Genomic DNA, 16,239 nt, shown 5'->3' with positions numbered 1-16,239 from the left:
TTTCCCCTCCTTTTGTCCCTCTTGTGAAAGTCTGTGTGAAGTGAATTGTTCTTTTTTTTTTTGTTCTTGTACTTGTGTTCACCTGTCTTTGCACATTCAACATTTATATTACAGTGTTTCATTTTTGGATGGTTATCAAATGAGGACCCCCACAGAGTTGTGAAGGTAGATGTTTGAATATCTTTACAGAAAGTCCCATTGTGTGCATGAATTAAAAATAGCGGAACTAGACCAAGCTGTTTTTAAGGCTGTGATATGAAACCTGGTATTTTTTGTGTCGTACATTTTTTTTTTTTTTTGCATCGTGTATAAATAAAAGTTTATCTGATGACAACATTTAGAAACTCCAGGGTTTTAGTCAGTCATTGAGCTGCTTCCACAGGCAGAAGTCAATATTGATAGCCTTTGTCTCGCAGTGAGACTTTTATCAGCTACTAGAGCTTCACATAATGTCATCAAGGAGGTTTTTACATCTGCTGTTATTCCTTCATTCATGTGAGGCACAGTCTCCAAACCCCTGCACATTTAGCCTGGTAAATAAGCAAATTCAGTTATTTTCTGCTATTAGAAAATAATAAGGGCAAACGGGGAATGAACTAGCGTTGGCATGGCAATGAGTGTTGACCTTTTAAATGCATGTCTTTTCGTTATCGGAGAAAGACTCATTATACATTATGAGCCAAAACAATGCTCCTCCTTTTCCTAGAAATGGCAGGTTTAATTGAAAACATGCAACTTCCAGTGCTCCATTATATTTGGTGAATTGAGGCGAATGCGGGGGTCTCATTGGCCAAACGTACTTCCATGCGTCATTTGATTAAGCGCGCAGTGGTCATTACTGTTGTTCTTCGCACTGTCATCTGTAAACAGACTAAGGGGAGCCAAAGTGCGCTTTTTTGACTGGAGACCAGCAGCACATTCGCACTCCTCCGTCAGCTTTATTGTCTGCAGTGGAAATGTCAGGCACGTCCGTCATCCAATCAGTCGTTTTTCTTACGAGCGCAGCGGGATGGGCGACTGCACTTTCCGGCAGAATGAGAACACAGCATTAGGTCTCATGCAAATGGAGTGCAAAAATATCGTCCCTTAAAGGTTGGAAGCCGCATCCTGCTTGTGTTTTGACTGATTCCAGGCGCGGGGGTACAAGCAGCGGTGAACCACAGCCACACTCATCTCGGCCTTAATTTCAGAGCCTCTTATCCAGACCGTGGGAGACTGTGACGCTCTCGACGGGGAAAAACGGAGGGCCTGCTGGAAAGGGCTGGTGCTGCCGCGGGGTATTTAAGCAGAGCTCACAGCGCGCGTGTAGATGTGAGCCGTGTTAAGTACCTTTGCTCAAGGTTGCAGCTGTGGCAGTTGGGGACGTGCGGCGGCCATTTTGTGCCAGCTCGCTCACCCACACACGAGGTGGAGAGGAGAGGGAATGGAGCCAATTAAAGTGGGAGATGATTGGGTGGCCAGGTTGAGGGACCGGTTGAGAATTATGGCAAAGATGCATTCTGTTATGATCCAGAGCAACAGCTGGGTACATTTTGTGGTTCATGAATCCTCATTCTCCCATAATTCTGTTGTGCTCCTTGTGGTAAATGGTTGTTACTGCAGGAGCAGTTACTTGGACCATGTGTAGGCCACCGTCTTCATTTGCAGCCAAGAGGAAAAAATAAATAATTAAGCAGAGCAAAGTTTTTCATTATCGTGGCCAGTATTAATCTTTTTTAATCAGACTGCCCTGCGCAGGAGGACTTTAGGAAGTGCCAGGAATCAGAAATGAACGCGAGGCATGTGGGAGGAATAAAGAGCGGTGGAGTGGGGGCCGCCCCACACCTGGACTTGACTCAGCCAAACCTCCCCTCTCGCTCAGGGCAGCCGCGGTGTGGAAGCTGAGCTGCCACCCCACTGAGCGCACACAGGGACCCAAGCCAGCGCTCTCTCTCTCTCTCCCCCCCTCTCTCTCTCTCTCTGTCTCCCTCCCCCTCTCTCTCTCTGTCTCTCTCTATCTCTCTCTCTCTCTGTCTCTCTCCCTCTCTCTCTCTCTCTCTCTCTCTCTCTCTCTCTCTCTCTCTCTCTCCTCTCTCCTCTCTCTCTCTCTCTCCTCCTCTCTCTCTCCTCTCTCTCTCTCCTCTCTCTCTCTCCCCTCTCGTCTCTCTCTCCCTCTCTCCCTCTCTCTCCTCCTCTCTCTCTCTCTCCTCTCTCTCTCTCTCTCTCTCTCTCCCCTCCCCTCTCTTTCTCTCTCTCTCTCTCTCTCTGTCTCCTCTCTGTCTCTCTCTCTCTCTCTCTCTCCCCTCCCCTCCTCTCTCTCTCTCTCTCTCTCTCTCTCTCTCTCTCTCTCTCTTCCCTCTCTCTCTCTCCCCTCTCTCTCTCCCTCTCTCTCTCTCTCTCTCTCTCTCTCCCCCTCTCTCTCTGTCCCTCTCTCTCTCTCTCCCTCTCTCTGTCCCTCTCTCTCCCTCTCTCTCTCCCTGTCAGCACCCCGGCGGAACACACAGCCCGCGTACGGACCGGCTTCTCGCCGCAGCGGCGTGTCGGTGCCGCTCTCGTGATGCGGTTAGCGGTAATGCGATATGACGTGCAGAATCTTATTTATAGGACAGACAAACCAGTGAAAAGGTTTTTTATCGGTTTTTGAGTGGGTTGGTCTTTTTAAATATTCAGCTTCAATGAAATATGGAACATGACTCTCGGCTGTTTTGAATTTATAAGCACCGTGTGTTTCAGAAAAGGGGAGAGGTGCATATTGAGGCCTGTCGAAATGGGTTTCCTCGCGGAATACAAACTATTGTGAATAAAGGTAGCTGTATAAAAGACATGAAAGATCTGGAGGGGGGCAGGGGGTGGAGGGAGAGTACAAAGAAGTGAAAATAACTTCAGTGGAAAGTTCAAAAGAAGAATGGTTTAATCTTTTCTTTTTTGATGTACAAAACAATAAGCTTGATCAGAATTTTAACAGCCCTGTAATTGATTGTCATCAGTACTGAATGGTATTGTGCACATTCTCCATATTTGAGTTTTTAATTTTTTATTATTATTCTTTTTCCTTTGAAAGACTGCTATGTTCAATGAAGCAGTTAGTTTCTGAAATGCTGACAGATGGTCTAAATGTTTCTTTGTCTTATGTTCCTTGCTGTGATTGTACAGCTGGGTATTGTTTTACCTTAAAATGACTTAAATCGGGTAGGAAGGCGAAATAAGAAAAAAGTTCATTTGAAAAACACTGCGGAACCCAAACAAGCTGGTGATCAATATTAGTTTTCAGCGCGTGGGAGTGGGAGCCGGCCTGTTGTTTGTGAGCAGGCGTATACATATTCATTATTCCAGAGCACCGCGCTAAAAAACAAACAGCAGCAAACAATGGCTGAAACCCAAGGGGAGGGAGGAGAGCTATGCTGAAGGGGGGGGCACCCCCACCCACGCCCCCATGGGAGTCAGATACCCGCTGCCTCGCTCACTCATCGACCGCTCAGACCGCGCCAGGCTAGCGGGTAGTTACACCGTTTTACATGATGAGTTTGCACCTGGAGAAACATCTACTCTGAAGGCATAAGCGCCTCCCCACTTCAGAGATGCTTTATTTGCATGACAAGAGAACTTGTTGTAAAACATGTTTTTTGGTTTTTTTTTTTAGTTTATTTTGGATTGTGTGTCTCTCTCTCTCTCTCTCTCACACACACTCTCTCATCGTTGGCAGAGTGCAGAGCTGTAGATGTGTGCAGTCAGTCCCAGCGTGTGAATGGCGTTAGCGCAGAGTCGGGCGTGGCCAGTGCGAGGTCTCTGCGTCAGCACCAGTCTGTGGTGGGGCTCTGACAGAGCTGTGCACAGGGCGCTGTTCTGCCTGGTCAACACTCAGTCACTGCTGTTTGTTTCTGTTTGTGGTGTAAATCCACTGCCCTGCTGCATCAGGTGTCACCAGCACCACCTCTGGCAGGTGGGGATGGGAGGGTCCCGCAGACCTGCTGCATTTACAGTGGTCTCTTTAATGTCTCTCTTCCTCCCAAAGTTAGAAAGTGCTCTCACATTTTTACATTTTCAACGGAGCCATTCAGCAGACGCCTTGGTCCACAGCAGCTTGCTCATCTTAAGTGTTCTTAGAGACAGTCCTTTCAAACAGCTGGACATGTACTGAAGCACTTCGGCTTAAGAAACTTTCTTAAGGGAGCAGGTGTGGCACTTCTGAATCTAAAACCCAGTTCCTGAACCACTGCTGTTCTTCAGCTTTGGGTGTGGCTTGTGTGGCGAGGGCCGTCCGGTCACCCTTTTCTCCTCTGTTGGGGCGTGAGCGCGTTTGAGTCTGAGTGTGTGTGTGTGTGCGTGTGCGTGTGCGTGTGCATAGGGTTCATCTGTGGGTATACACAGATAGAATTATTTGAAATGACCCTGAAATCACAGAGGCCCTTTGGAGTGACAGTGAAAAATATGTTTAAAAACTTAAAAAAACTTTTAAAAAACTTAAGCAACTGCCTGACCCTGAAATATAATATTTAACAATACAAAAAATACGGTATCTATTATGAGTCGGGCAAACGGGGGGATAAGGAGTGTCGATGAGCTGAAAAGATATCTGCTTAAACAAACTATCTGAACAAATAATGATTTAAAAAACAGATTTAAGATAAAATGCGGTTTTGCCTAGAGAGAGACCTCACCAAAATCATTATCAGTACGATCTTCCCTGCCGGAGATAACTTTGATTCATTCCTTTTGCTCCCCCCCCTTCCTGAAATGCACCTTGCATTCAGAGCCAAATCAGATTTGTTTATTTCAAGCTGTTCTTCGTGTGAAATACTTGCTGACTATTTGTTTACACGGATATTTTATCTGTCGGCCAACAGCAGACATCACCCCCCTCATCCCCCCTCCCTTCTCCCTATGGCTGGTTAAATATGTTTAATCTCAAAATCATCAGAAAGCATATTAGATGGGAGCTCTACCCCCGTAACAAATGCAATTTGATGACAGTCGCTTCCCTCCCTGGGTTCAAATAACCATTAAGCTGTTGCGATTCGTAATTAATTTTTCAGTGCCGTTGAATGCAGTGGGATTCCAGGACCCCATTGCTGCTCTTTGTAAATTGCAGCGATTGTACAATAGCAGTAGTGTACCATAGCATGGAGCCTGTCAATCAGTCGGCAGAAGAGAGAGGGAGAGAGAGAGAGAGAGAGAGGGAGGGGAGAGAGAGAGAGCGAGAGGAGGGGAGAGAGAGAGAGAGAGAGGGAGGGGGAGAGAGAGAGAGAGAGAGGGAGGGGGAGGGAGAGAGAGAGAGAGAGGGGAGGGGGAAGAGAGAGAGAGGGAGGGGGAGAGAGAGAGAGAGAGAGAGAGAGAGAGAGGAGAGAGGGAGGGGAGAGAGGAAGAGAGAGAGAGAGGGAGAGAGGGAGGGGGAGAGAGAGAGAGAGAGAGAGAGAGAAGCTCTCCTCTAAAGTGCACTACTGCTTTTCAATCAGCAGCATTAGCCATTCTCTTTCTGTGTCTCAACAAAGACATTGCGCTCTTAAGTACATGATGAGAATAGCATTAGGTTTAAGAGCGAAGAAGCAGAGGAAGGAGAAATAAAGACCCCAGTTCAACAGGGGGAAAGCTCTTTGATATGAATTGCAATAGGGAAAGGCTTGGGGTTGCTTCACAAGCTTTACTTTAGGTAGTCATTTAGTCTAATATTTCCATTGTGCCTCCATTTTGTTTCGGCTCTGCGCCGGTCTCTTGAAGGGTCAGTCAGAGGTGGGGTAACTACCGGTGGGGGGGCTTTAGCTGGGTTTTTGCAGACTCATCTGGTGAACGGCTCCCCTAATTAGCGTTTGCTCGTCACGCGGCTCGGCGGTAATTCCCCGCTCGTTGCTCAGCGGGTCCTTTCCACGCGACTTGGGGCAAAACCTTGCCGTCGTTTTGATTCATGATTCCATTTCCCCGTTTCTTTTTCCCTTCTTCGGTTATCACGTCCCCGTCTGTTTAGCACGCGGAGCGCTTAGCGGGCTGCCCCTGCACGCGGCTCGCCCTGCCCTGCCCGCGGCTCGCCCTGCCTTTTCAGCGTGCAGACGCGCGGGTCAGAGGAGTTAGCTGCGTAAGAGGATCCCTTCTCACCCTCCTGTGGTGGGGGGCAGGTATACGAGCAGAGATTGGTGTTCCTGAGGGGGCAGAAGAATTTGGTATTTGTGCTAATTCTCAAGGATAACATTTTACATTAAGTTGCAGCTATAGCTGTGTAATAAACATTGTTGGAGTTACTCGGAAATAGCAAGAGGTTATTACTGAGTAACTCTAACATAGGTAACGTAGAATAACAGTTAGCTGTATTCTTAATTACATGTGAGTATATGTAAATACTTGCACTGATAGGCCATATTTTCATGATACACAACAAATAAACATTGCCTGTTATTTTCATAAGGTCTTCATGACACGGAATGAACTCATTTTGGCAGGAGAGATGTAACAGGGCTGGCCTTGTTTCACATACGTAATTAAGAATACTGCTAACCGTTGTTTCATGGCACCTATGCTGGAGTTACTCAGTAATAACCCCTTATTACCAAATTAGTTCCAATTTATTTAGACAGGTATAGCTGCAGCTTAGTGTGAAGTGTTGCCTTCTGAAGGATGTGACTCTGTTAGCTTTTCAGAAGCTTTGGTAATTTCCCCACGGTGCCTTTCCAGTCCCTCTTTAATTTTCTGTCTGTGGCGTTAGGAACCAGAGATCTAGTGATAGTGAAATACATTGGACAATAATCATTTAACGTGGAGTAGAATACTTAAAATAGAACACATATAGAATGCGTTTCTGATGATTTAATCTGACTGCTAAACCTCAGGTATCCCTCTGCTTCCGCCATTACCCGCCAGCATAGGCCTTTCCAACCACACTCCTGTGTGCCGCATCTCGCCTCCAATATTTTTATCTCTCCCCGAGCATCTCACAGCACTCATAATTACCTTTCACTTCATCCCATGCCAAGAAAAACTGGAGCTGTTGCTACTTACTGCAGCATATTTCATCTGTATTATATTTACGGTTGCAGGTATTATTTTATTAATTGTATAATAAAAAAATATGTGTGAATGGCAACGTGAGCGAAAGTTCTCTCTGTTCGGAGTTTCTGTGAATGCTGCGAACGTTCTCGGGGGGGAAAAAACGGGGGTGGACGTGAATCCGAAATGCATTAGGCGCAAATGCATAGGCCCGTGTCCACTGAGTTAAAAAGGCCATTACTAGCCATTAAGTTTATTTCTCTATTGTTATTATTATTTTATTATTTTTTCTGCGTCCGTGTCCATTAATTCCCTGTTCCCCTGGCACTCATCAGTGACATGTATAGCCTAATGCAGGCCTAATGTGTCCTAATGTGTTCTCCTGTGTGACCGAGCCGGGCTGCCTTTAATGGTCTGCCTGTGCTCGCTGAGTTTCAGACAGACAGGCAGGCAGGCTGGAGCGCGCGGCTAATCCAGCCTGCCTGGGCCTCATTAGCTTTATCACATGCACGGAATCAGCCGCCCGCTGCCTAATGCCACCAGTTCTCTCGAAGCACGTGGGAAGAAATTTGGCGGAGGTGCTCTCTCCACTGGCGTAAAACTGAGCGAACGATTCCGCAAGTGACACTGCCGTCCCATAAAATTAGCAGGGGGCATTCCCAAAAAAGAGACCCTCTCCAGTGTGTCTGAGGCTAATGGCTCCTGTTCCCGCATACAGCGAGCAGAGTCTTAAAACTCTGCCGTTTGGGCCGGTGCAGTTTTAATAAGCGTGTGGCTGTGTGAGTGCAGCGCACGCACGCGTAGGCTTCCACCGCGCTTCATAGAAAGTGCAGAGCGACAGAGGAGAATGTGATGATGTGTGAAAGATGTGTGAGAAGGACGTGTATTGAAGAGCGGGGCCGGGCCCTTTGTGTGGTCCAGCCTCGGTGAGACGGGCAGAGGGCCGTTTCTCTGATGAGCGGGCTGATCTCGCCGCTCAGAGAGCGAGGAGGCGGGGCCGAGGTCGCCTCATCTCTGAAACGTCTCTCATGAGGAGCCCCAGAACGCTCCCGTCGCCTTTGATTTTCCAAGGACCAATCAGAGCGCGGCCGTGGGCGGCGAGGTTCACGGACTCGGCAGCGCTCCTCTCCGCAGGATGAAGTGCGATTTCTACCTCGTGAGGAGGTGGGCAGGGGAGATCCTCCGCTTCGCACCGCATCATGGCTCCCTTGACCCTCGTTCTTTCTTCTTGAGTTGCCTTGTGGGATTGCGGTGTTATAGGTCTAGCTGTGTAAAGATTTGTGCTGTGGTGTCTTTAACTCCTGCCTTACTTTAATCACCGGCAGATTTGTTCATTTGGCCCAGTGGTGCGCCCGGTCTGGCCGGTTAATGGAATTCTCTTCATCATATTTAGATTTTTGTTTTTGTTTCGTTTTTTTCTTCATCATTCCGCATTTCCTCTCCCAGATAATGGAGTGCGATGCTAATTCGGACGACTCCGCTGGAAGACTGCGGCTTCATTATTTTGGGAGATGTGGCGAGATTACCCGCGCGGCCGCGCAAAGCGCCAATCCATCACGCGGCGGCCCCCTGGCCCGGCAACGACGACGCGGCGAGTGCCGTCTCCGAGCCGGAGCCGTTCCTGCCACGGTCATAAAACACGTCGCCACCCGCCGGAGCGATGAGCCGATAGGATATCTCTTACCCAATAACCGCCAAAACTTTAAATGTCATGTCAAGCTCATGTTTCCTCTGCGTCCCTCTCAAGGTCGTATGAATATGCAGCCCTTCCTTTTTATCTGACGTGTAGCGTCCGCGCCGGGGGTGTGATTCATAACGTGCGTCGCTTTTTCACAGGCATGGACGGAGGAAGGGAGGGGAATGAGAAAAGTCTCTTTAGTGTGTGTGTGTGTGTGTGTGTGTGTGTATCTATCTATCTATGTGTGTGTGTGTGTCTGCGTGTATGTGTATGCATGAGTGTGTGTGTGCAGGTTTGCGTGTTCATGTAAATGTATGTATATGTGTGTGTATGTACGAATGCTTGTGTGTTTGTGTGTGTGTGTGTATGTATATGTATGGGTGTGTGTGTTTGTGTGTGTGCATGCATTTGTGTCAGAAAAGCTTGGCTCGATATGGGAATTTTGTATCGCAGTAATAAACATTTGTATTATGGTATGAATTGTATTAATTGTTTTTTTTCTTTTTTTAATCATGACAAAAAGAAAAGAGAAAAACAAGGCATGTTCGAAATGTGAACAACCTTTGGAGCAGCCTTTCTATATTTTTGTTCGAAATTGTTTAGACTCTTTTTGAGCTCACAGTCTAAATGAAAAGAAAAATCCATCTCCTGTAATTTGTCTTCTCTCTGCCTGCGTAGGCCTGATGTGGGCTGACTTGCACTGACTGTGCTGAGCCGGAAGATGGTCTTGCAGATGAGAAAATAAATTTGTTGTGTTTGGACTTTTTACGAGGAACAGCTCTCAAACACAAATGGCAAATTATGCTCGACTCATCACTGACTTCTGCAAGTCACCCAACTTTTTAAAATCGTCAACAAGAAGGGTCAAATGATTCAACTAATTATTTAGATTTGGCATTTAAATTATTCAAAGATTATAAAGTAAATTACAACAATCATAATAGTAACAAATGAATGAACTCATTTATCGTCAAAGGCTGTACAGGAATAAATGAGGATAAGCACTGTTTAACTGATGATTGTGCCAGCCCTAGTGTGGGAGGCACAGTGGGTCAGTCTCCTCTGTTTCGTGCTGAGCCTCTTGTCCCTGGTCTGGGTGCTGTAATGAGTCCAGATCTCCGTCTCTTATTAACAAGCGCCTGGAAGAGCCCTCGTCTGGGGTGTTACACGGCCCTCGCCGGAGGCTTTTTAAAAAGGGGCGGGTTCGGCTGGTGGGATATGTCATTTCCTGTCATGAAGCGCGAGCAGTTGGCGCAGTGGGGCGAGCGTGCGGCAGGGCCGGCGGTGCGTTGGAATGCAGGCAGCGCTGGAGCCGGTAACACCGCCGCTTGCACATCAGGATCATTTATTTCCCGGGCTGGAGTGTTGGCGTGAGGGCGCAGGTGTGCGGGGGCGGGCAGCTCTTCAAACGGGACGCTTTTTGGGCCGAGGACAGTTCCGTTTAATTATTTTCGGGGGTTTTGCAGCGCCGGTGGTTTGCGTCATCCTCTTGATTGACACCTCGCGGCTTCCCGCCCACCCGCCCGCCTCTCTCTGTGCTCATCAGTATCTGGAGTCTAATGACTACTTCCCGTGGCCCAGTTTCAGAGTGCTCTGGAGTTTTATGAGATCCTGATTTCTTTTTATTTCTCTCTGCTTCCCTCTCCCCCCCCCTTCTCTTTCTGCTCACCCTCCCCCCACAGAAAACCAGAAGACACCTCTGCAAAGGTCACGGTCCCGGCAGAATATCAATTTCAACTCGACAAGAGCGCCCATCGCCAAGGATCTTAATTACGAGCCTGATCCCCATTCATCTGCTGCCCGCGGTAAAGCTCCCGCAAGGCGACAGAACCACAGCGGGGCCGGCAGAGAGGCCGAGAGGGAGGCCGAGAGGGAGGGACAGAGCGCTGCAGAGACGCAGTGTGAGAGGGAAGGGGAGGCGCAGCCAGCCGTCTGCCCTGCCAATGGAGAGAGTGATGTGGAAACCCTGCTGGCCAGGTTGAGAGCCCTGTAGCTGCACTGTCCTCTGCCTGTCTGTGCTCTTTCCTGTAGCTGCACTCTCTTCTACCTGTCTGTCCTCCTTCCTGTAGCCTGCATTGTCCTCCGTCTGTCTGTTCTCTTTCCTGTAGGCCACACTGTCCTCTGCCTGTCTGTCCTCTTTCCTGTAGCCTGCACTGTACTTTGTCTGTCTGTCATCTTTCTCCCCCCATTTCCTGTAGTCTACTCTTTATACCCTGGTCTGTTTCCTGTAGTCTACTCCTTATATTCTGGTCTGTTTCCTGTAGTCTACTCTTTATACCCTGGTCTGTTTCCTGTAGTCTACTCTTTCTACCCTGGTCTGTTTCCTGTAGTCTACTCTTTCTACCCTGGTCTGTTTCCTGTAGTCTACTCTTTATACCCTGGTCTGTTTCCTGTAGTCTACTCTTTCTACCCTGGTCTGTTTCCTGCAGTCTACTCTTTATACCCTGGTCTGTTTCCTGTAGTCTACTCTTTATACCCTGGTCTGTTTCCTGTAGTCTACTCTTTATACCCTGGTCTGTTTCCTGTAGTCTACTCTTTCTACCCTGGTCTGTTTCCTGTAGTCTACTCTTTATACCCTGGTCTGTTTCCAGTTGTCTGTCCTTCCTGCTGTTTTGTGCTCAACCTTGTGCAGTGCTCTGTACTCTTTCCTGCGGTTGGCGCTCTCTCTTTATTGTATCAGCGAGGCCCAGGTCACACACTCTCCAGGATAACCTTCCTGAAGTCTACAGACTCATCACAACAGAGTGCAAAGTCACCATTTCTAATGAACAGAAGTCTAACAATTAACCTTTCCTTCCTGATTCTTTGACCTTTCTCACCGAGACAGGCGTTTTGTTCTGGAACATCTGAGCGATACTGTGCAAGATTTTTTCTTTTCTTTTCAGCAAATTCTGCCACTTTTCCCTTCATAGGGTGTAACAATTATACTGCCTTGATCCTAAATGGACACGTTAGAGTTTGTTTGAAATTGTAATAAAACACAGGTTAACAGTCTTAAATCAGCTGCACTCAGTTTATTTTAGGGTCCCTGGCTTCCCCATGACTTTTCATGCGAGTGATCATGGAACACGTAATATTTAGTGATTCTCCTACTGCATTTATGCATCGTAAAAGGAGATAAACAGCCTAGCCCGACTGCCAAAGAGCTTGACAAAAATTCATCCTGATTATGAGCAATATATTACTGATCCTTGCTATTTATTATGCACCTTCTAAATTTTTGCTTGTCTTTGGATTTTTACTTACACATTTTGTGTCTAAATATCTAAATTAACATATATACTTATATTCACATTAACAAATGGGAATGCTGTCTTCAGTGTCTATTTTGTGTCTTGGTAAAGCCAAAAATGGTACCTGGGTGATTTACCAGCATGATTCAATGACACATCAAAACAACCCAGCATAGGACCTGAACACTGCAATCTGTGTGTCATGGAAGCCTTGTAGTCAAACATGTATATACACTTTTATTGTATAAATAAAACTAAATATTCTTCTATATCTAAACACACTTATATATACCCATGCTAAATATGCACGTACACTTGGCTATGCAACATTTTTGTTTTTTCTGTGTAAATGTAAGTCTTCTAGATCATTCGAGATCTTGTGTTTTCTGTATTAATGTTTTTTTTTTTTTGTTTTTTTTAGCTCATACAAGAACTTTCCTTCTTCCTTTTATACAGTACTTTATATAACATTTACTTTCATTCCCTTGTCTTACGGCTCCCACTTAATGATGGACTTATGGGTATTCCTGCCAACGGGAAGTTATGTCTTAAACAGAAACCCCTGAATACAAGTCATGGTCTGCATCCGGTTTAAACAAGAGATCCTTAGTGGTGTCTCAGGATGGTCTGCTTGCTATAAAACTGGCTGATTCCGAGTCACTTTTTCTTTCATTATCTCAGTGTGATTGGACATGTTATTACATTAACAAGATTCGTCTGGTAAATTGTAAGCACTTCCCTGTTGGGTTAGGATAAATGTTTCTCTTTCTTTTTTTTCTTTCTTTTTTTTAATATGTTGTTTTGTTGAATTTGATTGAGACACCAAGGGGATTTTCAGTTAATTGTCATAATCTTCTCTTGAGCACCGCAAATGCGATTATCTATTCAGAAAGTGCAATAATTAGACTTAAAATTGAGCAAGACAACGGAATCTATTTCTGAGTGATTTTTTTCCCCCCCTGCTTTGACTTGGCCAATTCAATAGTGTTCTCCTGTTTCCTGCAGAACACCATGAGTATTTAATTAGGGGATAGTGTTGTGAATGAAAGAGCTTCTTTTGTAGTGTCATTTATGCAATAAAAAAGCAAACCTCCGTGTGAGTATCGCGCTTGTTTTGTGTGGGTTGCCTGATAATGTATTGGAAACATTAATTGGATTTCACTTTGTCATTGAGCTGGGTTCGTTAAGGGAGAAAAGGCTCTGGCGGGTTAGGGAGCCTGCCGACGGGAATCTCATTTTCTGCATCAGTACCTGTTTGGTGCTTCACCTAATGGGGAAAAGTGCCACCCGCGATCAACAGTGTTATTGTTGTATAAATAATAATCACCAGTAGCTTCCAAAGGTGTAGGTTCCTTCTGAACCCGTCCTGGCGCGCGCCCGGTGTTGGGCTGTGAGCTCAGCGGCAGAACTGGCGCGGGGCTGGACGGCCGTCCCAGGGTTCACTGGGATTATTTACACTTCCCCGTGTAGGCAGCAGAAAATGAAACGCTAATTGCATGTACGCCGCCTTACAGAGCCATGGCGTTTCAGGGGCGTAATTGTCAGGTGGTTTAAATAAAGTTCTTGTGGAAAATGTCTCGTGTGATATTATTTTCTCTCCCACTAACACCCTTTGTGTTTCAGACGTGCCCATCTCATTTTAAGCTTCCGCTCGCTTCGTTTTATTTTTTAATGGGACAGATAGATTCGGCAAATCCAGACGACTGGTCGAGTAGCTTTCCAGCTTTAATCATGTTCCTTATTAACTGTACATATGTTAAAATGACATTGGTGTTGTGTGTGACATAGACAGTGTGCCTGCCTGTGTGTTGTGAGGGGCAGAGTTTCTGAAGGAGTTAACTGGGGAATGAGCCTACACGTCTATCACAAAGTCTGCAGGTGCACATGAACTGGAGAGCACAAAAACTGGATTATATTTTACCTTCTTTTGGCTGTTGCCAGGATACCATCTAGTTTACAAGCAAGTACTTTTCCCCACTCTCTCCTGCGACGGTTCTCCTGTCATTGCAGTAGCCAGTTCCCAGAATGACTCCTGTCTGTGTGCAGAACTTAATCTGCCTGGGAGAGTTCTAGTGTAGCATACACTTACTGTATAATATTGATGGTTTGAACAGTTGTTCTCATCCTCTCTGCTTTACCAAAGATAAACTGTCTCTACCATTAGCAGATGGGGGGAGAATACTATATTTTTACCCCTTTGGAATAAAACACCTCCCCCTCCAAAGGTGAGAAGGAGAGAGAACCAGCCCTCACCTAACAGACACAGACTAGCCTGTGTGACAGCACAACTGACCAGCAGCTCAGGTTCTGGAATGGACTTCCTGTTCACACTCAGCCAATCAACAGTAATGGAGCAGTCAGAGGTAGGGTCCCAACATCGAGGAACCTCAGTTGAGATTTTTAGTCAAAGTTTTGTGAGCTAGCTCTGAGTTCTGCTGCTCTATCTCTGTTCCTGACAAGCACACAAGAGGCCCTGGAAAAGCCAGACCTTGTCCTTGTGGTGAACCTTACATCATAAAGAGATTCTCCAGGAGGCTGGAACTCAACTTTGCAACAAGGAAAGCTTCTCTTCACTTTTTTTTACTCATGGTGGAAAATCAGTCAGATGTCAAGACATTGGGTTTGGTGAGAAATCTGAAGCAGCAGGCCTTTTCCAGGAAGAAGGAGCCAAGTTCACTCAGCGTCCACGAACAGCCAAAAGACACCAGTCAGCCACGTGGACAGACGTTCCATGTGGGACAGAGGACACCTCTTCCCCACTGGGCCCGCAGGACCCTCTACAGCCCCCAACTGGGCAGCTTAGTATAAGTACCTCAGATCATCAAACACTGTAACAAAATACTTGTCTGAGCATTTCCACTCCTCTAATTTTTCTTCTTTGTTTTTATTTAATCAGTTATATTAGTCATAAGATAATATCCCCTTCACTCCACCTTTGAATTCAAAGTTGTAGCAGTTGGAACGTCTGAAAGACTAATGATTTTTCTCATTAAACAGCAAAGCGTGTACATCTAAAGAAACAGATGCTATCTTTTTGTGCTGTATTTTTGTTTATAAGCAATTTTAAGTAAATCCAATGAGCAGCTATTTTTAATGCTTAACATTGTGAATTTTGTGTACAAGAGTCATACGTCTTGTACTAGAGCCATATGCCTTTGCCGAAGGCTATGCAATACGTTGCAACTGTCTTTTCAGACTACTGTAAATTTTTTAATTTTTTTTTTTTGCACTAAAAGTTCAGTGTGAATTTCCTTCTTGGGTAGCTCAGCGCTATTCATTATTTCATCCCTGATAAATGCAGTATTTTACCTTTTCAGACTTTAAATGTAGTCTGTTGTGAATAATGTGTTTTCATCAAGAACGAACAATATGTAAATGCATACCGGAGTTGCAGCCCTAATTTCTTAGCTGTTCAGTGCTTTCTAGATGCATTCTGGAATTGTCAGTGCTGATTTTTGCACAGATGTTCTCTTTAAGATCCACAATTCTCAATAAAAGTGCAGTAAGCATATCTGTGATGCTGAATTGGCTTCCATTTAATGATGGGATGCATTGAAATGCAGTAAATCAATGGGGATTCCCAGTCACAGGGAATTTCTCCATCAGCTGGTCTCATTTGTATTTCTAGGTGTTTATTGACAACAGCCTTTAGTATCCACTTGTAAATAAGTTGAAGCAGAAACAATTTCTGCTTTGTGAAGTGCTTTAGAAATCGATTTTAAAATGCTATTTGGGTCCAACTCCCATTTTCTGCATTCAGTGCTGTCATTGTAAGGGGATTGACTTTAAGATAAGTCCTTTTAAGTATTCACAGTCCACAGTATTGTTCAGACCCGAGAGTTAATTTGGTGTTCTTATGAGGGTGTTGCTCTGCTAGATGTGCAGTGTAAGGAGAGTCTGTGTCATGTCTTCATAATGTCTTCAGAGGTCATTAACCATGCCCCTCCATTCGTCTTACTGGGGCATCTGTAAGATTCCGGAGGTTTTCAGATCGGAAGCTCATCAGAAGCACCAGTCACTGGACCGTGTTCTGTTCGCGTGTGGAATCGGCATCCATCTTTGAATCCCAGAGGTAACGGCAATGTTTAAATTCTATAAAAAGATAATGTCCACACAATGCTAAATGCTCCCAAGCAGTTAAAAAGTTTAAGAGGAACACAACAAAAAAACAGGGCAATGTTTCAATCCCACGGAGATCTTTGTAAGGTTACCCAACAAAGAATCCTGTGGGATTGAAACATCGTGTTTTTCGGTCATGTGTTCTGAAACTTTTCTTCTTGGGAGCGCTTAGCAGAGTTGGTATCTCTTTTCATGTGATTCATCCTCGCCAAAGCACCTGCAGAGACTTCTCAGATGTGCGCACTTGCAAAGCTTTTC

The 16,239-nt window shown here is 45.7% G+C and overlaps 1 protein-coding gene across 1 annotated transcript in view; it reads left to right on the top strand.

Annotated features, from left to right (window-relative positions):
* Positions 1–12,955, top strand: part of LOC135240415 (protein diaphanous homolog 3-like) — a 343,268-nt gene extending 330,313 nt beyond the window's left edge. Inside the window, exon 28 of the mRNA XM_064309839.1 lies at positions 10,312–12,955. Within this exon, the coding sequence (XP_064165909.1) occupies positions 10,312–10,622 (311 nt within the window). The 3' untranslated portion in view covers positions 10,623–12,955. The remainder of the gene's footprint in view (positions 1–10,311) is intronic.
* Positions 12,956–16,239: the final 3,284 nt, after the last annotated feature.

The sequence above is a fragment of the Anguilla rostrata genome, chromosome 15 (assembly GCF_018555375.3).
Source record: "Anguilla rostrata isolate EN2019 chromosome 15, ASM1855537v3, whole genome shotgun sequence".
Taxonomy (NCBI): Eukaryota; Metazoa; Chordata; class Actinopteri; order Anguilliformes; family Anguillidae; genus Anguilla; species Anguilla rostrata.
This window is presented reverse-complemented; position numbering and strand designations above follow the sequence as displayed.